General features: G+C 51.1%; 2 protein-coding genes across 11 annotated transcripts in view; one reads left to right on the top strand and one right to left on the bottom strand.

Moving 5' to 3' along the window:
- The window catches only part of SEC31B (SEC31 homolog B, COPII coat complex component), a 38,274-nt gene extending 32,633 nt beyond the window's left edge, over positions 1 to 5,641 (top strand). For 7 of the 10 annotated variants that reach the window (XM_055800695.1, XM_055800689.1, XM_055800684.1 and 4 more), the window contains 4 exons: positions 892 to 1,038; positions 1,455 to 1,571; positions 2,965 to 3,036; positions 3,770 to 5,641. In XM_055800695.1, coding sequence (XP_055656670.1) covers positions 892 to 1,038; positions 1,455 to 1,571; positions 2,965 to 3,036; positions 3,770 to 3,949 — 516 coding nt within the window. In that variant the 3' untranslated portion in view covers positions 3,950 to 5,641. The remainder of the gene's footprint in view (positions 1 to 891; positions 1,039 to 1,454; positions 1,572 to 2,964; positions 3,037 to 3,769) is intronic. The other 3 variants (XM_055800706.1, XM_055800701.1, XM_055800698.1) reach the window with 1 other exon arrangement.
- Positions 5,642 to 9,287: 3,646 nt separating this feature from the next.
- Positions 9,288 to 23,417, bottom strand: WNT8B (Wnt family member 8B). Its single transcript, XM_027782664.2, has 6 exons — positions 23,325 to 23,417; positions 16,930 to 16,963; positions 15,483 to 15,621; positions 13,970 to 14,095; positions 11,650 to 11,792; positions 9,288 to 11,227 (listed from the first exon to the last, which is right to left on the bottom strand). The coding sequence occupies exons 1-6, from the start codon at positions 23,381 to 23,383 to the stop codon at positions 10,670 to 10,672; spliced, it is 1,059 nt and encodes a 352-aa protein (XP_027638465.2). The 5' UTR covers positions 23,384 to 23,417; the 3' UTR covers positions 9,288 to 10,669.
- Positions 23,418 to 24,228: the final 811 nt, after the last annotated feature.

Here is a 24,228-nt window from a genome sequence, read left to right as displayed (position 1 = left end):
TTCACACCTGACAGCTGGGGGCAGCATTTCCCCTCAGCACAGTGAGTTCCACGGTCATTTTCCTCAGATGCTGATACCAACTGATAAGGCGCCGCTTCTGCTGAAATACGTTGGGACTGGTGTAGCTGTGAGCTGCCTGCCGTGTTGGCCCTGCCCTGCTGCTCTCTGCCTTGTAGTGATTGTACTGGAGGACCCGTGAACTGAGCTTTTTTGCAGCAAATGCTCTCAGTACCCCGTTTCTGCCACTACTGCCTGCTGGCAGGTGTGACAAGAAGCTTCTTTGGCACCATTCCCACCCCCCACTCCTCTTCTTTATCTTGGAACAGACTTCTCGCCCTTTTTCTGGCAGCATAGCTGGGAACCTGCTTCAGGCTGTGCTCACTACAACAGGATTAGCCTCTTGTTAAAGCCATCTCCTTTTGATCTCGCCCCGTCGGAGTGAATCTGTCCTGACTCTCTGGCTTAGCAGGGGCATGATGAAGTGTTTGCAAGAGGATTCTCCCCCCATGTTGTGGGATTTTCCCCAACACTTGCTCTGTTGGACACTTTACTGCTGCTAATCTCTACATTCAGGACTCGTGCCGTCGCAGAGCCAAGGCAGCTTTCTGAGGACTAGTGCTTTCAGGGGCATCGGATCTGTTTGATTGAGCAATTCCAGAGGACTTTTCTTGCTGTCGCTTTGACTGTTCATCTAGGATGCAAGAGGAAAGGCCCCCCCTCTGAGTCAGGGAGCTGAAAGAACAGGGATGTGTTGCACATCACCTTGAGAACTGGGCACTCTACAAATTAGAAAGGAAGCTGAATTTGACTGCAGAGAGTGTAATGAACCCTTCTTCCTTGGACTTAGTTTTCTTGATACTTCTTTTTCTTTTCTTTTCTTTTTGCTGACAGTTGCCTGAGAAATTTACTCCTCCAGCCCCCATCACGGCTCCAGTAATGAGCCTGCCCGCTGAGCCCCAAGGGATCCATCCTCAGCTGTCCAGGTTGCAAGAGTCTGGCCAGTCACCCCCTGGAGCACCAAAGGAAGGCAGCGTGCAGGTACCCATGGAAAGTGGGGTGTTCCCCAGCCACCAAGTCCCTGTCAAGTAGAAAAGCAACTCAGCTTTTGAGATTCTTATTAGTTGGCAGCTGCAGGGCTTGTGTTGCTCCCTAGCCCTTATAAGACATCCCTGCCTGAGTGTTAGAGGAATTGCCAGGGTGGAAATGACACCTGGGCACAGCTGGGAGCGAGGGAGGGAGGCCAGGCAGGCTGTCAGCCTGTTTTTGGAGTTGAGAATCCGCAGAGGCCTGAAGCTATACCACAGTCTGAAGATGATAATCTAACTCTGTGCTTCCAGGTATTCTCTGGATTTGCAAAGGGGTAAAATGCTTTCTGTTCATAGTGCAGGAGGGGTATCTACCTGCTCCAGCCTTTCATGCTCCTGTTTCATTCAGCTGCTTCTCTCTCTTCTCAGTATCACCAGCTACCCGTGGAGAGGGTTGAGAGGAAAGAGGTGCCCCCTGAGCACCAGGCTCTGAAGGCCACATTTGAAGGGTTGGTGCGACGCTGCTCTGCCGTTGCCACTGATCCAGTAAGTCCTCCCTTCTCTGATCTTTGGCTTCTTTGCCCTCATAGATGTTTGACTGGTGCTTCCTTCTTTTGGCTGGGAAAAGAGAGGAAGAGTCTTGTCCCTATAATCAAGTTAATATCTCTCTGCCTCCTTCCTTTAGGCCATAAGCTTGTTCATCTCTTGGGAGCTGAGATGCATTCTCTAGCATTTATCTGCTGCTTCTTGTTGCTTTTCTGGAGCAATGGTTCTGTCCTGGCTCTTTTCTCTGAGGAAAGTAGAAGGAATGACCCAACTAATTCAACTTCATTTTTCACCAGCTTGATCTGTAGGTAGTTCCTACGGAGCTAGTATTACCAGCTATCCTCAGAACTTGGGGGGAAGAGCTGAGCTATCCTGGCTAGAAAGAAGGCCAGACAATCTTTGTGTCCAAGTCACTGTAATTTCTCCACGCTGGTTCCTGGAAGGCTGTTTGTATACATGTCACGTTGCACGAATGTATCAGGCCAGACTGTCTGGAAGCAGAAAAGCAGTGCTTGCAGCATTGTGTGAAGTTGCTAAGTCTTCCCAGAGCTTGGGGGCACGATGAAGCTTTTTGGAATACCTCTGCTTACTGGGTGTTGGGATGAACACTGAGCCCAAACTGCTGTCCCAGAGTCAGACAATTTGTGTGTGGCAGCAGCTTCGGCATGTTGGCTGTGTGCTTTCTGAGAGTGCAGTGTAGCAATTGCTGCGAGAATGACCTAAAGGTTACCTCTTTGGACAGAGAAAGGATTGTTGGGTTGGGCTTAAGCACTCAGCTTAACGTGGAGTTTGAATAGCTGGGTTGGTACAGCAAAGCAGTGCATCTGAGCTCCTAAGGCTGCCACGTGTGTCTCAGTGTTTCCCAGAGCGAGGCATTCCTGTCCATGGTATGATTTACCTGTGAGTGGGTTACCTAAGGTAGCGTTAATGGAGTCAGCCCCACCAGAGCTTCAGTACTTGGGCCCTTGGTGCTTACCTAGAGTGGGAAGGATATTTTCTCTTTTCTTCAAGGAGACCAGGAGGAAGTTGTTGCTTAGGGCAGTCAGGGTGAGGCTGCCTCCAACTAGTGGGTGTTTGTCAAGCTTTGGAAGTAGTCACTCTGTCCTGTGGTCTGCAAGCACTGGCAGAAGGGAGGAACGCCTAGGCTGGGAGATGGGAAGAGGGGCAAATCCAGCTTCCTGTGTTGGGGAGAGAATGCCTGCATGTATTTGTGCACGGTGAGGGCATGGCTGGCTCGTCTCACAGTCCCTGGTTGGCAGGGGCTGAGATGCAGCTGAATTGTAAGGTGCTGTGGGAAGAACAGAGATGGGGACGGACTGAGCAAGAACAGCTTAGTTCTGGGAGAGGTGGCTTTGAAGCTCTGGCAGAGCTAGCAATACCTGTTTCACTTCAGAAAACCCGAAGGAAGCTGGAGGATGCATTGCAGCGTCTGGAGTGCCTGTATGAGAAGCTCCGTGAGCAGGCGGTAAGTAGATGCCACCATTCCCTGTGGTCCAGCCGGGTTCCTGATCCCATCTTTGCACTGGGTTGTGGGCCTTGGTGTCCATCCCAGTGTTACCAGCGCATATCCTCTTGAGAAAGCTAGGGGAGTGCCAAAACCTGATAACGCATCTTGAATCCAAGCCTTATCTCTTCTTCCTTACACTTGGCACAGACATAGTGTAAGGAGAAGCTAGGGAGGTATTTGCAGGGTGCTTTTACCTGCAGGAGGTATACTGACATATAGACCGGTTCCAGATGGGAAGGGGCAACTGGGGGTAGTGAAGTGTGAACCTGGTGTAGCCTCTGGGTTAGAAAACTCTGAAGCTGCTGATTCCAGTTGCTGGAGGGATAGCTTTCAAAGGAAGAATCCTTTTAACATACATGCTTTCTCTGTGTCCATATTAGGCCTGAACAGAGACAGGAATCTGTGCTAGATGGACCTATGGCATCAAACACATCAGATATTCAAGTAGTGCTGAAATGTTGTTACTTAGGACTTGCATTCACTGTAACCCAGCCTGGGTATTAAATTAACATTTGTTGTAGGCTGGGAAACCAAAGGAAGAGGCAAGCTATCCTTCCTGCCAGGGCTTGACTGTGTAGGTGCTGTTTGGTGAGGATGAGGTAGAGAATGGGAGGGAAGGGAGTGGAGGAAAGGAGGGGGGCCTGTGTTACAGTGCTGAGCATGCTGACTCATTTCTGCTCCCTCCCCACAGCTCTCTCCAGCCATCCTCATGGGTCTCCATGAAATTGCCCGCTGCGTTGAGGCTAGAAACTACCAACAGGGTCTCCTGGTTCACACCCAAGTGGTGAGCAGCAGCAGTTTCAGTGAGGTGTCTGGTTTCATGCCCATCCTGAAAGTCCTCATGACCATTGCTGGCAAGCTAAATGTGTGAAGTGTGGAGTAGCTGGAACAGGGCGCACTGAGAGCTGGTGGACTCCCTCAGCTGTTGATGTGCTGCAGGTTGTGGACTCTCCCTCTGACTGGAGAAATAAGTCTGTGCCAGTGCCTGGGACCGTGCTGGGCCAGTGTGCCTGGCCCCATCCGCTCCTCGGACAGCCCACTGGTGCCCAGGACTCCTGGAGACTGTTCTTTCTCTCTCTCCTTTCTTACTAGTCTGAGGCTGCTTCCCAGCCCAAGGGATCTCAATTTCAGGCTATCCAGGTTGCACAGAGATCCTGCCTCTTCCCTATATCCCTGGCACAAAGGGGAAACTCCTTCCCTCCCAGGCTGACATTGCTTTTTCTAGGAGACAAGCAGGGCTGGCACCTGCAGTGCCCCCAGACAGAAGGGCCTCGGGCTCTATTCCCTGGTGCAGTGTAAACTGTCTGAGTGACGGCAGGGAGCCAAGCTGGGGTGTCCCTGCTCTGCTGGGCTGCAGTGAAGATCTCTCTTCTTGTTCCTCCTTTCTCTTCATTCTCATCTTTAACTCACCCTCTCACCCACCTGCACCCATATCCTGCTACAACTAGGGCTAACTACCAGCCTGCTCTGGGCTAGTTTTGGTTTTCTCTCTTTCTTCACCCAGCCCTCTCTTCATAGTCAAGTCTCCTGTTTACCCTCTGTCCCGTTGTATCTTTTCCCTCATAAGCTGCAGGCTTCAGCCCTTTATGTTTCAGGCCCAGGGCTGATTCCCCCTTCCAGCTCCTGGGACTCTCCCTTTCAGGAGTGCTAGCAGGTTGGGTTGCTCAGTGTGCTCCTCCTCAAAGCCAGTTGCATCCTGGTTTTGGGCTAACTTTTAGCCCAAAGTTGCCCTCTCTGGCTCCTGGCCTTTTTCACTTCCTTTTTGTTAGCACAGTTGGGTTTTTACCCACTGGTGTTATCTAAAGGCTTCCTACATCGGGCTTTCCAGACTATCTAGGGGCTTCAAGAGCAGCAGGGATTGTTCAGGTCTCATAAAGAATCCCCTCTGGCTGCTCTGACCAGCCCAGACTTGAGCAGGGGGAGACAGCTCATTGTTCCAAGTGTAGTGCATTCATTCTGCCTGCAGTAATAATACATGCCAAGGTGGTTCTGAAAGGCCCCTTGGCACTACGGTGGTAGAGATATGCTGCAGGAGGTGATGCTTTTAGGTCTCGAGGATATGGCTGTGTGGAGGCTTTTCATCACTGGCATTTCCTCTGGGGTAAAATAGACAAATGAAGTATATCTGTCCTGGGAAAGAATTCTGGAAGGGCAGGTGGGATTTTAGGGCGTATCTCTGTGTGTGTGTCTTCCCTTCTCTTCCACCCTCCTTGCCTTCCTGTCTTTCACCCTTTTTCATGCTAACCTGGCAACGTAATTGTTTGGCCCTAGCGGGGAGCAAGGCTTCTTCCCAACATTTGGCTGCAGCCAGCCCCTGCTGCCTCTGCTTGCTGCTTGACTGATGATGCCATTGTGGGCCTGTGGTTCAGCGACTCACACGAGTCAGCCTGCTCTACCATGAAACTTAGGAGGGAGGAGAATCAGCGAAGGAAGGGAGTGGACATGTCTCATTCTGTCCTTTCCAGGTCAAAGTGCCTCCTTGTTGCTGCTGTGTTGTTTCTATTGCTGTGGTTTGATGCACTGAGAGATCACAGAACCGTGAAATAAAAGCTGTGGTTTGTGATGCTGCTAGCTTTTTTTCATAGGCTTGTCACCTCTGGCTACAGGGGACTTCCCTCAGTCTGCAGGGCCACCCACTGCGAGCTGAGTTCTCAGCTTTGGTGAAGGGTCAGTTGAGAACAGCATGGAGCAAACCAAGTTCTGGGCTCTGCTGCCATGGGCAGCAGCCTTCCTGGTGTGGTGTGACCCCAAGCTGTACCTGCGCCCTAAGGCTTGCAGGGTCAAGAGAACCGATCTTCTTCAGATCACCTGCCTCAGTTGTGACTGTTCCTCTGCGTCAGACACAAGAAGGTGCCCAGGATGGCTGAGGTTCTCTTGGGGAGTCTCAGCAGTGCTGGGTTTTTTTACACTTGACATCTGGAGTTGCCAGTGTGTCAGTAAGTAAAGAGAGAGCCTTTGATGAGATGTTACACCACTGAAGCCATGCCACTGCAGACAGGCTGAGGGTCTGACCTGTGTGGAAATCAGATTTGTACCACTGAATTGCCAGCTCTTACCATTAGCTAACAACTTCTGAATCTGTTGGCTGATTTCATTCAAGCTTTTAAGGAGGTGAAGAGGCTAAAGTGAAATATCAGTACTGAGATAAAATTGGGAGGGAATCAAACTAGCTTCTGCAAAACAACTGATGTAATCTCAAAAAGTTTTTGGTTTTCTTGTTGCTGGCAGTTAGCTAGTATGTCCGTATAGGCCAGCCAGTCAGTGTGTGGGAGACTCTGAAATATGCAGGACTATTACCTGGCTTGTGGGTGGAGGACTTGGGAGGAAGTAAAGGTTGAGAAAAATTGTTTGGATGGGGAAGATCTGAAGGGGCCATTGCTGAGAAGGGACCAGGGTTTATGAGAGTTCTGGGGTGTTAAGGACACAGCACACACATTCAGGGAAAACCAGCCTTTGTCACATCTGCTGCTGGCAGAGGCAAATGCCAAGTGCAAAGGAGTCTTGCCGAGCTTTTGCAGCCCAGTCTGGGAGCAGTTAGCAACCAGTCTGGCCTCCCAGCTGTCCCCCATCAGGAAGGTGCAAGCTGATTTTCAAGGGCAGTACTTGTGTTATAAACCCTTCTGATGCTATACAGGTGAGCAGGTAGCCCTGGAGGCACACGTTTGCTGCTTAATGAGCATATAAGGAAAGTCCTAGCTTTCTGAGATCATTTAACAAGCCTGGTATTTCTTAGATTCTGCCTTTCTGGGTCCAGTTGGAGTACCCTGTGTAGTCCAGCCCTTCTCTTTCTTTAACTCGGGCTGCTTGTACCACTGAAGTAAGTACGGATTTTTCCATGTACTTCTCAGGTGCATTTGACTTTAGTTCCCTCCAGCACACACAGCTTCTGCTGCCTATGGACTCAGGCAGAGACCAGCTATTTATCCAGCCTGTGCTGCCAGTCCTTCCTGCTTGCCCCTTTGTCCCACTGTTGCTCAGTTTTCTTCAGGTTTTCCCCAGCGAGAGCGCTGTCCCGAAAACTCTTGGTAGGGAGACCAGGCAGGGGGAAGTGGGGTGACCCATGCGAGGGACTCTGAGAGGCTTGTGGTGGAAGCCCTGTGTCTGTGGCCCTGGTGCAGTACCTGTCCTCTCAAGCCCCGTGCTCCTGCACTTACAGCACTGTCTCTGCTGGCCAGTAACAGCCGCTGGTTTATGGACAGCGGCTCCTCAGTGTTGCTGCTTCCTGCGTGGGCACATGCTACTACAGCATCCCTGCAGCACTCGGCAGAGAAAGCGTTTTCTGCTGGGTGAGAAGGCCTTTGGGTTGACAAAGAATTGGGGTGTGATAGGAAAGGGTCCCCGGGCACAGAGAACAGAGCTTTAATCCTGTTGCAGATAACATCATGTCTGCAGGCTAGGCTTCTGTGTGTTTGGGGGAGCTGGAGGGGCAGAGATTGTTAGGCAGTATTTGTTTGTAAAGCCACTTGCTCTGAAGATAATGCTTGCACTAACTTCTATTGAGGGAGCAGTGTGAGTCCCCACAAAGTCCTTTCCCAAAGTGTCTTTGAAGCCAAGAACCCATTGAAAGGAAGAAAGACCAAGAGAGGGGATTAGTTTGTTCAGCAGCTGTGAATTTCAGTGGGAGGCTGATGAACTCCAAAGTCTTTGTTGAGATTTTTTTTTGTAAGGAGCCCTGCTGGAGGGAGAGACCCACACGGGGCCGCGGCCTTAGACAAGAAGGAATCCGAAGCGGCAGGGAGCTGTAAACGGGCCACAAGGACTTTTCCCAAACACTTTTCGGAAAAGGTGTTGTGAAGAGAGTGGAGGGGGATTAGCATGTGAAATGACACTTTCCATTGACTCCACAGAGGGGAGGGGATAAGGGCTGGCTGGCTGATTTATTAGCATTTTGTTCCCTTCTCTATTCTGCTTCCCCAGCAGCCCCCCTCCCCTCCCTCCCCTCCTCGCTGAGCCCTCTAAAGAGGTTTGGATTGGAAAAGGGAGCGGGGGGCTGCCTGTTTGTGTGTCATCTGGGCGAAGGTGACCACCTGGGAAGCTGAATGTAAATATTTCTCCTCTGAGGAATGCGCCTTCATTAAATAGAAATGAATACATGGAAGCATCCAATCCTGCCGCACAATGGCAGCAGGGCCCTTGCGGCTGAGAGCTCAGTGCGCCAGGGAGGGGGGACCCTCCAGCCCCGACCCGCTGCTGAGGTCAGCACATTTTGCAGCTGCCTGGTCGCCATTTTCTCCAGAGGAAAGAAGCACGCGGTGATGGGCTTGCACCCGCAGTGCTCCCCACATGTGCCCATCACCAACAGGCATCACTGTGCCCCGGTGGGCACATCCCGGGCTGTGCCATGGGGCCGCAATTTCAGCCACAGGGCCAGGACAGGGGAATGCAGCTTGCCATGTGCTGGGCAACGGGCCGAAATGGGAAACAGCCTCCGCATCTTCTCTTATGCTTCCAGCTGGCTGTGGACTCGGGGGGCACAGAGGGATGAGGAGGTAGAAGCTGTCCTCTCCGCCTTGCAGTGGCCCTCAAGCAGCCCGTGCTGGAGCTCCTGCTGCTGGGCAAGAGGTTCTTACCATCTTGTCAATTCCTGTGCAGGGATGTGTTCTCACTACAGGGAGATGGAGGAACGGCTGACGGAGACGCAAGGGAGACAGAGGGAAGGGTCACTGTAGTAATACGGACCTTTGTGGAATCAGCTGGTGGTTTGTGTGTGAAGTGGAAGTGTTTCAGGTTTCCCTGAGAATGGGCCAAGATATTTTCTTGCCATTTTTGAAGGGCCAGATTCTTGCTTGACATGAATGCTCTTGCTCTGCTGAGACCCCACCTTGCCCTGGGTCCAACTTCCCACCCCCAATGAAGTAGCCCTGAGATTGAGGTGGTATCTGATAACCAAGAGAAACATACAGACTGTGGAGCAGCTTTAATGTACCATCTCTGAAGTGGGCAACTGGGCCCCGTCTGCCCCCTCCCGCCCGCTTTCCTCCTGGCAGCTGCATTGCAGTTGGATGCAGCCTCAAGCAAGCTCAAAGAGAGAGCCAGCCCTTTCCCCTCCTGGTAGGAACTGCGGTGGTGCTGTGTGGAGGGAACTGGTCACCTCTTGTTAGGCTAAACAGGCAGGTAAGCAGCTGGGTTTTAGTCTCCAGAACTAACTACACACATCCACACATGTGGCTGGATGAAAAAAAACACCCAACTACTCAGACACAACAGCATTTTGCAAGCACTTGGCTACTGGTTTATTGCATTGGCTATTGGTTTACAAATATTGGCTACAAGATAGGTCTAATAGCCAGTAACTTAGCTCTGCTGGCTTCTCATCTGGCCAAAGGACACTTCAAACAGCAAAGCAGACGATAACCTCACAGCCTGGGGATGTCACTGTGATGTGCGGTGACCTTCCCCAGGTCCTGCAGCTGACAGCTTCTTCCCTCCCTACCCCAGCCATGGTGAGGGAATGGAGATGTATCAACAAAACCTTCCTGCTGCTTGTTTAGCTTATAGAATATATACAACAAGCGGTAGAGGAAAAACTGTTACGTATACATCACAGTAACTGTGCAATAAATTAAACTTCAAAGTGCTTCACTTTCCTATTTACAACACCATTAAATAGTAACTGACATTATTTTCTCAGACTAGGGGGAAGTATTTAGTTAGTTAGCTGACAGGTTACGAGTGCTTGGCAAGTACAGCAGGAGGTGGGGAATGGGCTCAGCTGGCAGCTCCTCTCTGGGAGAGATTCGGGAGGGAAGAGGGACTGGAGGAGTGTGAAAGCATCTTTGTGGCATCAGGCAAGGGCTTTGGCAGGGATGCTGGGGAGACCAGACCTGGAGGCTTGGGCGTTACAGAGAAAGCATGTAAAAAGCAAGTGATGGGACTCCTCTTTTGGACAGCTGTTTAATGAACCGGTCAAGTAGCAGTGTCAATTTTGCTGCTGCCATCTCAAATGCGGGGAAAGTAAAGGCCTGGAGAGCTTAGTAAAGCTGCCAAGGGATGGGCGGTAATGCTGCGGGCCTCCCAGAGGCTGGCTGGCTGTGGGAAGGAGTTGTGTGCCTTTTCTATTCCCTCACAGCACAGGGCTTAATAAATGCAGTAACAACTTTATTCTAGTGCCTCTCTTTTTTTAAGAAGCCTCTTCTCTTTCTGAAGTTGCTGAGTTGCCAAGCTCTGGTGGTGCTATCTCAGCTTCCCTGTGTTTTCCTAAGTGTTGATCTCACTTACTCAAAAGCCCAGAGCAGGTGCTCGTTTGGGGAACAGACGAGCTCAAAGGAGCAGGAACCACTGAGACCGCCGGTGTTTGCAGTGGTAAAACCATAGCTGCTGGACAGAGTGACTCTGAATCGAAGAGACCAAATCTCGTCTTGCTTTGCCAACACCTGAGGCTCTTCCCAGAAGTTATCACCCATGCACTGATGGGAAGTGCCCTGTATGTCAAGGCCCAGGGGCTCGTGCCAGCTCTTCACCTTGCCTGAGCCCCAGCAAGGTGGCGTTGGGAATGAGATTAAAACTAAGCCAAAGGGAAGTGGTGCTGGGGGCTGGTGGGGAGGGCAGGGGAGGAGAGGGGCAGAACGAACCATGGAAGAGTAGAATCAAGTTAGAGCTTTCTCTTGAGCTTGCGGCTGGCCCCAGCACCCCTGCTCCGCTCCCGCTTCTCCTTGCGGACGCAGAAATACTTGGTGACCCTTTTGCGGCACTGCTCACACCGCACGGCACAGCACCAGTGGAACTTGCAGTTGCAGCTGGACACCATCTCGGCTCGCCTCTCCTCCACTGCCAGCCCGCAGTCCCCACACAGCCGCCGGCAGCTCCGCTTCTCCCACTTGCTGAGTGCCTTGCCCCTCTTCAGACACTCCCTGCCTTCCGTGCCCAGCAGCCCCAGCGTCTTGTTCTCCAGGCAGTAGTCAGGAGAGTCTTCTAAATGGACCAGCTCCTTCTTGGAGATGGAGCTGAAGGTCTCGGCAATGGCTCCCCGGCTGGCAGCACTGTTCCCTGCCCCCTGCAGCAAGTCCACCTTCAGGGCTTTGTGGTACCTCTCCTTGAGGTAAGCACCCACCTCCCGGAACTCGGGCAGCTGCAGCCAGCAGGTCTGGGTGGTGCAGCTCCCTGATACGCCGTGGCATTTGCAGGTTCGCTTCATGGTCCCTTTCACAGCCTACAGGGTGAGGAGAGAGAGGGAGGGGGGTACAGGAGAAAGCCCAGAGGAGTCACCTCTGTGCTGCAGTGCACGGAGAAACACTGCTCCAGGCCTGCAGAAGGGTCTGCCATCAGCCCTGCCTGTGCAGCGCTCCTGCCGGGGGCTGTGGGCTTAAAGCTCGCAAATTTGCTTCCCCAGGGTACTGCCCCTTGACTGGGAGACAGGGAACAGCGGGAAGCCACTAACAGCGCAGTCGCGGGAGGTTTGCTACTTTGGAACAACCACCACCGATCGTGTCAGCACTGCTGCCGCCCCCTCCTCAGTGAGGCAGTCGTTTCTCGTTTCTTTTTTTTAGCCACAGCAAGTTGTGACTCTCCACAGCGAACAGCCAGAGCCAACATGGCATGCGCTGCCAGGTCTGGAGGGAGAGAGGGGCTCACCTTTCTACCCGCCTCGTTGTTATGCAGGTTCATAGCAGCTCTGGCATCTTGTCCAGTCTCCAGGGCATCCACAAACTGCTTGGAAATGGCTTCCCCAAAGCCCACGTTGTCGCTGCAGCCTCCCCACAGCCAGCCTTGCCCCCCTAGGAAAGGAGATGAGATGTGTGCTGTCAGAGAATCAGCCCCATGCCTGCCTGGCTTGTGGCTCTGGGGACAAGAAAGGGTCTCGGAACGTGTGGGGCAAACCCAGCCTTTTGCCTGGCAGTATCCCCTGCTGCCCCCGGCTTGGGCTCATGCCGTTACTGTTGAGGTCTGGGCAGTGAGTGGCTCAGGCAGGTAGGGAAGAACGTGTCTGAAGTGACAAACAGGGATTTCCAGGCTTTCTATAGAGCAGGATTCAGAATTATCACAGAATCACAGACTGGTCAGGGCTGGAAAAGACCTCTGAAGATCTAGTCCGACCCCCTCCTAAAGCAGGTTCTCCTAGAGCAGGTTGCACAGGATCATGTCCAGGCAGGTTTTGAATGTCTCCAGAGAAGGAGATGCATGCATTAGTATTTATCGTGCATTAGTAGCCATATAGATAAGGCTTTGGGTCTTTAATGACCTTCCCTCAAACCCCGACCTGAGCTGGTTCAGCCTGACTCACAGGGACAGCAACCTGCTACCGTGGATTAGCAACCTGGTGGAGGCACTCTGATCAGAGGGAACAGATTCTCCTCTGCCGGGAAACAACGAAAGCCTGGCACACACGTATCAGGGAGGCCCTCTTTCTGGTACACCTGGAATCCTGGGACAATGTTTGGTATCTCAGAAGGGTCTGATTTTCCAGTTATCATAAAGAAACAAAGGAGTCAGCACTGAACTGGGAAACTGCATGGCAAGATGTGGAAGGTACTTCTCCTAGCACATGGGAGCTCAATAACTTAGCTCGGCTAACTGGAAATGTGTCATATGGTTTGCTGCTTCTCCTTCTAGAGAGAAATGCCAAATTCTGTGTGAAGGTTTGAAATCTGGAACATTCTGACCCTAACATGCCTTGGTGGTACATCTTGGGACTTGTGTTTTAATGGCCTTGTGCCTGTCTTGGAAGGCTCTTGCCTGGACTTCCCCAGAGCATTGCTCTGCCCTCTCCCAGGGAAAGGCAGGGGTGCCTCACGGGAGGCTGGTAATTGCTGCAGATGACAAAGGTCAAATCAAGAGCTGGAACCAAAGGGAGAATGGAAACCTTCCACCAACTTCCATTTAGTGCAACAGCATTTAGGATTGAATCACACTGTTTTGGACAAGCCCAAAAGTTTCCTTTGCCTTCCAAGGTCTTAAGTTCACAATGGAAAATTTTCATGAAAAACAGATATGTTTTGGGGAAAAGAAGTGCATGCAGCATGACTAAATTAGTTTTCCAGAGAAGATAAAATTTGGTGTGTCATTGGCCAAAAGTCTTGCTCTGCTAGAGATGGGCTACCCCATGCCCAGGACACCTAAGCAGCAGTGGCTGTTTTAAAAACTATTATTACTACATACCGGACACTCTAGAGAAGTTTGTCATAAACTGACACATACTGACTGCCCAGTGTGTCTGTGTGGGGAATGGCTTTTAAAAGATTTTGATGATTAGAAATTTGGCCCTTTCCCATTTAAAACAAAAGACCAAACGTCAGTGTTTTCTGTGGAAGCTGAGTGGAGAGCTGAAGCAGCACAGCCTGGGGCTCACACACACACACACACACACACACACCCCAGGAGTATTTAGTGGCTGCGAGCCTGGGTACCACCGTGAGAGGAGCAGGGTGCAGGCTATGTGCCCAGATGCCTGCCACGCTGACAGATGCTGGAGGGGCTTATGAATGCTGCCCTGCTTTCCCTTCCGGTAATTCTGCTCTGGGGCCACCCTGGCCCTTGCAGGCCTTGGGAGTCCCATGGTCCCTGACCAGCACTGCTCTAACCAGACCTGCTGTTTAGATGCATGGCGTCAGATCCTCCCCTCTGCCTGTACAACAGTCATTCCCTCCAGCAGCTTAAAATAGTTGCCCTAGATTTGAACCAGGGAAGCTGCAACCCCCTTCGACTTTCCTGCTCATTTAGAAAGCAATGAAAAACATCAAGGGCTCGGCATCAGCTGGTGTGAATTGCACGTGGCGCTGTTAGCTTCCACTGAGCTGCCATTGTTTGAGCCAGGCAAAACTCTGCTCTGGGCATTATTTCCAGGCACGGGGACTGGGAAGAGGAGCTGTTTCTGCAGGCCCTGATGGAGGAGAGGTGGGGAGCTGTCTCCTTCTGCCTGGGACGTGAGAGGGAGACATGGCTCAGCTCTCCTTACCCAGCTGCCCATTGCGGGAGTCGTCGCAGCCACAGTTGTCAAAGTCCCCCAGGCTGCAGTTCCGGGTGAGCGTGTACATGACGCCCGCGGAGCTGATGGCATGGACAAACGCAGTTTCTCGGTTTGCTGTCAAGTGGAAATACAAGGAGAGGAGATGTGCTGAAGATTTCACAGCAAGACCAGTGTTAGAAATTACTCCTGCCATGCAGAAGACTGTGCAGGAAGAGATTTGCAATGGGCTGGGCTCTGTGGGGTGGAGAGGGGGCCCTGTGTGTCAGATTAGCTTTGTTTTCGCTTGAACTGCACAAAGACAGAAGCTCCCAAATTTGATCCGGGCTGGCTTCTGCCTTTTCCAAGGCTGTGGACAAGTTTAGCACTTGGCTGTCCTTGTGGGAGCTCAGCAGTGGGGATGCAGCACAGCCAGCCAGGTGTCCCTCATGCCCCACTAACACACCCCAGAGGAGAAGAGGCCCCCTCCAAGGATCAGAGGCCTTCCCCAGAGCCCCCTCGAGCCTTACCTGCTGCTGGACGCTGCCCAGGGCTCAGAGCTGTGACAATACCTACCCGCCAGGATCCGTGTGATGATCACCAGCTGGCTTCACTGAGCCTTTGGCTTTTGTTTAATAGCAGCAAGGTCCAGATCTGAGCAGGTAACCTTGAGGGGAATGGTTCAGGGACCTGCTCCCAGCCCCAGAGTGTGCTGCAATGGCCTCCTCAAGGCCCCACTCTGAAAACTCTGCCCACCTCTTCCTGGGGCCCTGGTCCCTCATCTGCTGCCAGCCCCACCAGAGGCCCCAGGCTCTCCTGCATAGCCAGGTCCTGCCTGCACAGGGCAGGTGTGAGCTCAGCCTGGCATCACACGTGGGGAGCAGGCATGCACTGAAACATTTCCTGGCGCCTGCAGACAGGTAAGGAATGGGGTACAGTGACAACAACCACAGCCCCATGCCCTGCAGTGGCACCGGTCATGGATGCTGGACTTCTGCCCAAGGTGACTCTGACATCTGGAAGCTGTGGGAAGACTTTTCTCCTGCCTGTTGGCCAGAGCACAGCCAGAGATGAACTCTTCACTGCTCGCTTTAGCCACATCCCTCTGACTGCCACCCTGCCACACCACGGTGGTTCTCAGCCTCCCTGGGACACCCTGGTGAGAGACACCATTGAGGCACAGCACGTGCCACAGCCTGTGCCACAGGTCGGCGTGGTGCCTCGGCAGGAGCCAGCTGTGTCAGGGCTGGGGGGACACTCCTGTCCCATGCCAGCCGGGGCTGGGCAGGTCCGGAGGTGACACGGGCACCATGGGGCTGCCTTGCCTGGAAGCTAGATCCCAGCGCGTGCTTGGGAGCTGCCATGTGAAGGGCCTCCGGGAAAGATCCCTCTGGGGCAGTCCCAGGAGAGGCATATCCAAGTGGGGATGGGGAAGAAAAGGAGGCACTTTGGAAGAAAGGAGGGGCCCATGGGCTCTAACCTGCAGCGAGGGGGTCCCGGTAGTGGTATCCAATGCTTTCCTTACCGCTGCGCAGCCCACCATGGCTGGAGAGCTGCAGTGCCCTCTCAGGGCAGTTCCAGCGGTCCCAGGCAAACTGGAACTTGCATTCCTCGATGCCGCTCTGCGCCCCAGCCGCCACGCTGCTGGAGTAGATGAGATAGGCCTAGGAGCAGAGAGCAGCAGGTCAGGAGGGGGCATGGTGCGAGCCCCGCTTCGGCCTCCGCTCCCCCCACAGCGTTAAATTGCAAAACTGAGTCAGGACGCGTAGGCCAGCATGCAGGGACAGCCCCACGGGTGACAGGTTGGGAATGTCACCAGGCTGCTCTCAGGGCCCAGGAGAGTCACCCAGCAGCCCTAGTTTCTATCGCAGGCAACACGAAGCTGGCGAGGCCCCAGCCGCTTCCCGCGCAGCGTGGGGCCGGTGCAGGCACAGCCTCCCTGCTCTGCACCGCGTACCGCGGGTCCTGCTGCCCTCAGCTCTAGACAGGAGGTGAAGCACAGCGCAAAACACTTGGAAGAACATGGGCCCGGGCTTCCCAGGAGGCTGGCCTTCAACTGAAAACAACTTTCATGCCATCTTACAAAGACAAGATGTGCAGAGCTGAGGAGGTCTCTCAGGTTTGGCTCCCCTGGGGAGCAGAGCTTGCCACCAGCAGCAGCAAATGCATTTTCTGCTGTGCCAGGTCAGAGCCAGAGCCTCCTGGGGGGAGAAGGCTGAGCCATCGGCTGTTAGCCATGTTAGGAGATGTGCCAGCCAGCCCCTGCAGTGGGGAACCCCTGATCTCTCCAGCAAGAGCAAAGGCAGAGCCTTCTCCTCAGAGCCCAGGGGCTCCGGGCTGGCAGGCACCTCAGCCTGCCTCCTCCTTCACTGTGGCCCCAGGGGGACAGCCAGAGCTTCAGGGCAAGGTCGCTCCACCATAGCACTGAGGCTGTAAAAGGAGCTAGGTGGGCACGGAGGTGTTCCTGTGGAACGGGCAGGACAGAAATCAGACAAATTTTACAACTGGTCCTGTCTAGGAAAAAAAAAAAAAAGCCTCTGAAAGAGAGGTGCAACAAGGCAGGAGGTCAAAAATACTGAACAAGGTCTTGGCAATTCCTGTCGTGCTCCCTGGGAAGTGCATTTTGCAGGCCCTACAGAAAGTACCTTTCCAGCTCTATGAATGTGGGTCCTGATGCTAACCTGATCATCAGGAAGCAATATATGACAGCTGAGAGCCTCAGCTGCTGCCAATAGACACATCTCCAATATCTGGCCACAACCAGCTTGAAAGGACCAGAGGGCCAATTTTCTTCAGGGCTGACACAGCCTGGGGAGCTGCAGCTCATTTCTGGTCCTCCTCTGCCTTGTTGCTGGAAAGCAGGGGGTGAGGGGAGCACTGGGCCGGGCTGGGTGGAGGGGAGTGGGAAGGAGGAGCCCCCTGTCCCTGGCTTTAGCAGAATCAGGGACAGAGATCAAAGGGATTTCTCTTACCTTGGGGCCCGTCATCAGGAAATTATTCACTGACCTGGAAGACAGAGACAGTGTCAGCAGGGAAGGGGTGATGGCAGAAAGGCCTGGGGAATGCCTGGCATCCCAGGGCTCTCCTCTCACCCTGCGTGCCCCCCCACCCCCCCCCCTCCCCCCCCGCAGCCTGCTTGTCTCCTGGCTGCAGGCACTTTTGGTCTCCCCCCATCTCCTCTCACTGCTCAGGATGGTGCCCTCTCCTTCCTGCTACCCCACTCCCCAAACCAGGCTGTGCTGGGCTGTGGCCCCCTTGCTGCTCCCTCCTGGTGCTTTCCTCTGCACAGCTGCCCTCTGTACCAATCTCCCCATTTTTTTTAGTGCTTTCCTCTTCTCCCAGCCTTGCTTTTTACCTTACCAAACTGCCGCTCACTTAACTCAGGGTAGCATTGCCCCCTGCCCCAGGAGCTGGACCATGTGCCAGCACTGCTCTCCCTGCTGGACCACACGGAGCGAAGGAGGAGGTCATGCCACACTCCTTCACAGCGTGCATTCTGGCACCAGCCCCCCAGGTCATTGTCCCTTGCTTTCCTGTGGTGCTGGCTCTGGCTGCCCATGCTCTCCTCTTGGTCATGTCCTGGTAATGGCTGAGCACAAACACACTTGTCCTCCCCATCCTGCTGGGCACTGCATGGGGGGGGACTGGGGGTGTGGGAAGGGGAGCGGTCCTAGCCAAAATTAAACTTTTTGCTGTTCGCAGTGGAGGTGTGGAGGGATCATCTCCAGGGGCCACAAGGTAGTGTGGCTGGTCTCTGTCCCTTTCCCCAGGGCTTGCAGAGCAGAGCCGATGCTGGTCAGTCTGAGTCTCTCTCCAGCAAGAAAGACTGTTTTGATGGCAGCGGTCGGTCAGTGTGAGGGCTCCATGTGGTGCAGTGACCACCATCAGGGATCTGGAGAATGGCTGGGTGAATCCAGCTTAACTATGTCACGGCAGAAAGGACCAAGGCTTTCAAAAGGCCCAAGAGCCAACCCCAAATATCCCTAGCCAGAAATGAAACAAAAAAAGGGAGGTTTCTCCTGCAAACACTTCAGTCTCTCCAGGTTTGCAAAATAACCCTCATCGCTATTTCTCATGGGTGACTGGAGCACCTTCCCTGCCGGCATTCCAGAAAGATGGGTGAGTGCTGTTATCCCCAGGGGAGGATGCTGAGGGCAGAGAGGTGGCATGAGTGGATGGAGACCTTGCAGTGACTGAGCAACTGGGGAAAAAGCTAGAGCACACACTGAGAGAAACCAGACTATTCAGCTGCTTTTCAAGATGATGTTCTGCTCCAAATGCTGGATGTCCCCCAGTGAAGGGTGCCTCTCCTTTTCAGCTAGCCCTCGCAGAGCATCCACCCACACTGTCCCTGCAGCACAGCAGCACGCTCTGCTTTGCAGTTGGGCTCCCCGCCATGCAATGATGCTTGCTGCTTTTCTAGCTCCACTCCATTCCCTAAAAGTACCAGTAGCTGGGTGGACTGTAGCTGGATGTGGGGGAGAAAGGTGTGGGTTAGGACAAGGTTTTTCCTCCCTGTGTGTTTTCAGGCGATGCTGTCTGGAGCCACAGGTACCCTTGATAAGGGAGAGGAAGGCACTGTCCTGTTGTGCTACAAATTCATCAGAGAGTATGGGGCATCTCGGGGTGGGCTTGAGTGCAGGCAGAGGCAGGCAATGCTGTGCCAAGCTGAGGGACAACATGCTGCCATGCTGCAGCCCTGCCATGGACACAGGGAGACATCAGATGCATGAGAGATTTCGACCGGTTATTTCCTTGCCCTGGAAAACTGCCCCTGTGGTCAGCAAGCCTGTTTTACCTCTGCTAGAATTGCCCTCATGGAGATCCTCTCTGAGATATACCACAAAAAGCAGGTCTCATTATTTTAGCTTGGTCAAAATGAAAAAAAACCCCTGATTTTTGCTCTTACCTCGCAATTTAGAAAGACTTGAGAGAATTAGTCTGCAAAGTTTCACTCTGGCAAGTCTGACCTCTTTTTTTTTTTTTTTTCTTTTTTTTTGTGTGTGTGTAAGTGTGTCCATGTTGATGAAGCTTACTTTGGGAAAGATTCCTCTGGGTCAAAACCGGAGGGAGAGGGCTGTTGCCAGGGCACTGTGAGAGCAGGAGATCCCTTTGTTTCAGGCCTGGGATTCAGACCCGGCTGCGTTCCAGCCCCTGTGGGTACTTTAGCATGAAGTCGATGGCTGTTTTGCAGAGGAATTTTCCTTTGGGAGCTGCTTCTGCATTGTACAGCTAATTAAATATTTCCTGGGACTTGGAGAGACAGCATCTGTAGCAGGGTGATTAGAGCATTGGGTGACCTGAATCACACAGGGCCATGAACCTGGGGCTATTCAGACTGTGTAAGCTCCATGGGTCCCCATCCTAATGCAACTGGGTAGCAGCATGAACAAGTCATTTTTCCATCTGGTTTCCCTCCTGTCCTTTGCCTTGACCTTAAGTGCTTTGCTACGGGGACCACACTCAGGATGGTGTGAGTGTGAATCTGAGCCCCTGATAGCAGCTGTGACAAAACTCTGCTAAAATGCCCCTGTGCAGGCAAGATCTAGAGAATTGCAAGTCCTCTCTTATCTTGCTTTTGTGGCCAAAACAAGAGATATATCCCATCTGCATCGCTTCCCACCTGTGTAGGAAAAGCCAAATTCACAGTGCGCAGGAAGGATTTGCTTCAAACCCTCACTAGCCTCATCTTGGATTAGGAACATCTGAGCCACTGCAAGGGTGGCTTTTGGAGGAGGATGATTATCCACAAGTTCAAGGTTTACAGCAAAGCAGCCTGTTGGCAGGTGTCAGTTGACATAACTGCATTGAAGCAGAGCATCTGATCCTCCCAGGATAAACCTCAAGGTTCACAAAAAGGCCAAGTTCAGGATATGCCAATGCACCATCTGCAGCTGAGCAAATGGTACAGTAGCAATTTCCCAGCAGGATATTCTAAACATTTTTATTAAGTCGGAGAGACAGAAGGCATTTTCCCTGAGCTATCTGATCAACAGGCAGGCATGCTGCTGGGCAGGTTTGTGGGACTTAGACAAGTAAAGGATTCATTTAGACGGGTACACTTAACCCCCCCACATTCAACTCCTGCAGCTACAAGTAGATTTGGGAGAGGTGGCAACAGGACTGTTGTATGGCTGAAGGCTAGCTAAATTTTTTCTTACTTATGCTGAGAGGGAAGGAAAGATAATAATGGAGACAAAAATCTGTGTGCTTTGCCTTTGCTTGTATGATCTAGCTAAGAAAAATGCATGTCTATTCTGGATATAGTCTCCAGCAAAGGCAGAGAGTAATTAAGCCACTTGTCCCACATATGTTGACAATACCGCTAGAGTCACCTCTGGGCTGCAAATAGGAATCATTCTGAAAATGAATCTCTCTTCATTTTTGTGTCTGTAGCGTGACTTTTATTTCTTTATTTATTTCTATGGATTTTCCATACCACTAAAAAGGAAAGTCGAATGTAATCCTAAACTAGCTAGCTAGCTGCACCCACAACAGAACCAAACCAGTCCCATTCCCATGACTTCAGTGTCACCACACTAACCCAGAACTTTTTGAAATCACACACATGAAAAGAAAGGCTTAAAAATATTTCTCTCCTCCCAGAAAGTTTACAGGGTTTCCAGCTATCTAAAGCCTTTCCCTCCACCTTCGAACTCCAGGACAGCATTACATGGACATGGAGCAGTGACAGACCTTAGCAGATTGAGAGATGAGACCCACTGAACTCCTCAGCCCCCTCCCAGCCCATGCAGGGCCCAGAGCAGGACACACTGCTTCCCTTGCTGCTACTCTGTGCATCCAGGTAAAAAGAAAATCTAGGGCAAGTGATTTTCTTTGCATCTGGTATTAGGAAATTATCTTAAGGCTAATGAATATCTATAGCAGGAGGTCTCCATCATAGTTTTATTGAACCCAAAAGCAAATAAACCTGCCAAGCAGCTGCCCCATTATATCTTACGTATACCAAATACTAACAAGCCTCTGATAATTTCTGCTCAGTTACAACTTTAACCTGTATCAGCACTCCTCCCCGCCCCCATCCCCAGTTTAATGTGTCCCAAGAGCCTTATCAAATCTCTGTTAAAGTATTTGATACCTTATCACCCACTCATGCTACTGTGCTGCTGGTTCAGCTCTTTAGAAAATTTAAAAAAAAAAATCCCATCCCGTATTTAGATCTTTACTGTCATTATTGTAAATACAGAAAATGGATACAATTTCACTCGGGATGTGAGTTCTGTCCTCAAGTACAAACTCCCCCAAGTTACTAGAAAACCAATGATACTGAAACCTAAAGGTGATCCCACAGCTAAAGTGTAAAAAACCATGTAAAAACAAATGCTGCACTAGAGATTGTTACATTATTCCCACGAGATAGGAGACTGTGAAGCAATTAATTAACATTTTAAGCTTTACTTTTTTTTTTTTTCTTCCTTCATTTCTCTCTTATTTGTTATATTTATTTGGGTTTTAGTTCCTAAATGTGGCTCTGATATTTTGCTTATCTAGAAACACGCTGATCATTCAACCTAGCTGACACGGCAGAATCTAATCTACGCTCAGAGAAGGGAAATGGCCACATATATACATAACAAAATTGTGGTCGATCTGTATTGCCCCCCCCCCCCCTCCCAATTCTTGTGCTTAAATCACAGGAAGAAAGAATCTTACTGCATTTTAAGCTGCTCAGTCAGATAAAGACCGGGAAAAATTTCAGGCAGGATTATTCTATGATTCCCACAAACCTTGCTTTTTTCTCCTCAAGAGTTAAGGGACAGGGTCTGTAAAAAGATCATTTTGAATAAAGTTTTCAATTTTCCTTTCCTTCAGAAAATCAAGACCTGTGAGCAACATGTGGAGAGAAGCAGGTCTATCTTGATCCATAAACTTTTCTCTTGGATAAAAACTTCTGAAAGGCAGACAGGGAACTTAGACATCCAACTTCCATTGAAAATGCCTAGAATTTCTGTATTTAACTCTACTTTGTGCTCCGAAATTACTCATCTTGGAATGGTTTCTTTAAAACATCAGTTTCTTTTTTTATCTTTTAAAGTATTCTAAACCTGTTTGTATTGAGATAAGCAAGGCACACACAGAGGAGGAAAAAAAACCCAATAAAATCAGTATGAGTTCCTGCCTAGCCTTTCTACGTAACATACGTATTCCCCTTGTTTCAGAAGGGAGATCTATCTCGAGTTTGCTGCTCTGTCATGTTTAGCCGTATGCAAATTGTTGCACATTGTTTTAATGAAGGGAGTAGAAAAATCTCTGAAAGAAAATAAATTTCACTCCTAGTCTAACAGGAATGAGTTCTCGTTTACTCTTGAGTTTCTCTTTTCAGTAATTTTGATTTCTTCACCCATGGTAATAACCCTAGAGATCTGCTATGGGAGAGGCAGGGGATTTTAGCATCTGAAGAGGAAAAGACTTTCTTTGCTGTTAGAGATAAGTCTGTAACCCACTGAGCAGATTCTCTGCGGCATCACAGAAACAGAGAATAAAGTTTGGATGCTCAGTAAAAATCGCATAGGAAAAAATACCTACAGAGCCATACATTTGAGTCCTTCTCCATTTGGGCATGGGACAGACACACTCCGCAAGGAATGATACAAGACTTAAGGCAAGTGTAATCTCTTTCTGTTTGCCCTTATAAAGTGGTTCTGGAAAAAAATGCAAAACCACCCATAGGAGAGAGCAGGGGGCCCACAGGAGATGACTGCAGGTTTTTTTGGGGGGGAACTGGTCTGGTGGGACCCAGGTGGCTGGGAACCAAGCTATAACAATCTCTGTATCAAAAGCTTCTCCCCAGGAAATCCTAATACATGAATTTCAGACATGTGTAATCCTGACCCTGTGCCTGCCAAGGCACCCGGGTCCCAGACTGCTCATCCGGAGGGATGCTCCTGTGGATGTGACTCCCTCCTGCCGGCTCTGAACTCTTAATCGGGGACTGTCCTTTTCAGGGAGCGCGGGAGAAGCCCCACTGGATTTGATTAAGACAAGACACAAGCTGACTGCGAGCCTTTGGAAAAACAGAAATCCCTGGCTCTGCCACTGGGTTGTCTTCCCAGTTGGAAGTGTGGGGTTAGATCCTCCATGTCTGCTTTCCTCTGTTTTACCCCAGCTCATCATTTGGCCCATTTAGTTATTGTTGGGAGGTGTGGGACAGAAGGGGGACTTTCTCAGCTCTAACATCTCTGCCAATGAGTGTGTTGGGACTTAGTTAAATACCTGGTCCCATTAAAGACCAGAACTGAGCTAAGTGGGAAAGAGGGGGCATTTAGGAAGGTGAAGAGGAATTTCCTTAGGGTGTCCGGGAAGAGCACCTGCCTGGGACACAGACCAAGGTGCTCTCAATACTCACCAAGCACAGCAGGATTGGAAGAAGGGAGTGAGGAAGAAGATGCCCAGATAAGGGTCCATGTGAAATACAAAATCCAAATAAAGAGGGAGAAAGGAGATCCTAAAAAAAACCTTGGGTACCACCACCACCATCAGAGAAAAAGAACAAAAAAAAAAAAGAAGAAAAAAAAAAAGAAAAAGAAACACAACAAAATTAGGGGAGGGTTGGAGTTAATTTCCACCTGGCAGTCCTGGTGTGATGAAGAGGAATATGCCCCCTGAATCTCAACTTCTGCAAAGGGTAACCAATCCTAAAGTAAGAGCTAAAGGGGGTTGGTGAAATGGAGCTGCAGAACTTCCTAAGAAGAGATTATCTACTTAATTAAAGATTTTTTTTTCCCCTAAGTCTTTCAGCCAATCAGGACTCAAGTGCCAGAGAGAGATTGAACTGATGAAAAGAACACCCCGGGTTCCTCGAAGACAAATGCACCACGAAAGGGATAAGAGGGAGGTAAAAGGGAAAAAAAAAAAAAAAAAGAAAAAAAAAGAGAGGGGGGGGGGATAAAGAAAGAGACAGCAAATCCCTTAAAGTAATCACTAGATTCAATCTCCACCAGCACTGCTTTGCCTCTCCATCCCCTGCAAAGGCAACTGGAAGGGTTGCTCGAGGCTCACGCTCCCCTCCTCCACTGCTGGGGCAGGAGCACCCTGGGGTGCGGGCTTGGGTCCATGTCACCTGTGCCCGCTGCCTGCAGGCATGCAGCGTGCTACAGGGACAAAGCCAGGGAACAGGCACCTGAATGTCATCATCTCTGCCTCAGTCTCCCCTGAGAGTCAAAGAGGGACTGGGGCCAATTCCCACCTCCATCTGCTCCTCCTTTATCACAGAGATCCACTCTTTCTTCCCACCTCCTGTTTGCAACACA

Source organism: Falco peregrinus, chromosome 1, assembly GCF_023634155.1.
Source record: "Falco peregrinus isolate bFalPer1 chromosome 1, bFalPer1.pri, whole genome shotgun sequence".
Taxonomy (NCBI): domain Eukaryota; kingdom Metazoa; phylum Chordata; class Aves; order Falconiformes; family Falconidae; genus Falco; species Falco peregrinus.
The sequence above is the reverse complement of the archived record's forward strand: the minus strand, read 5'-3'. Positions and strand labels throughout refer to the sequence as shown.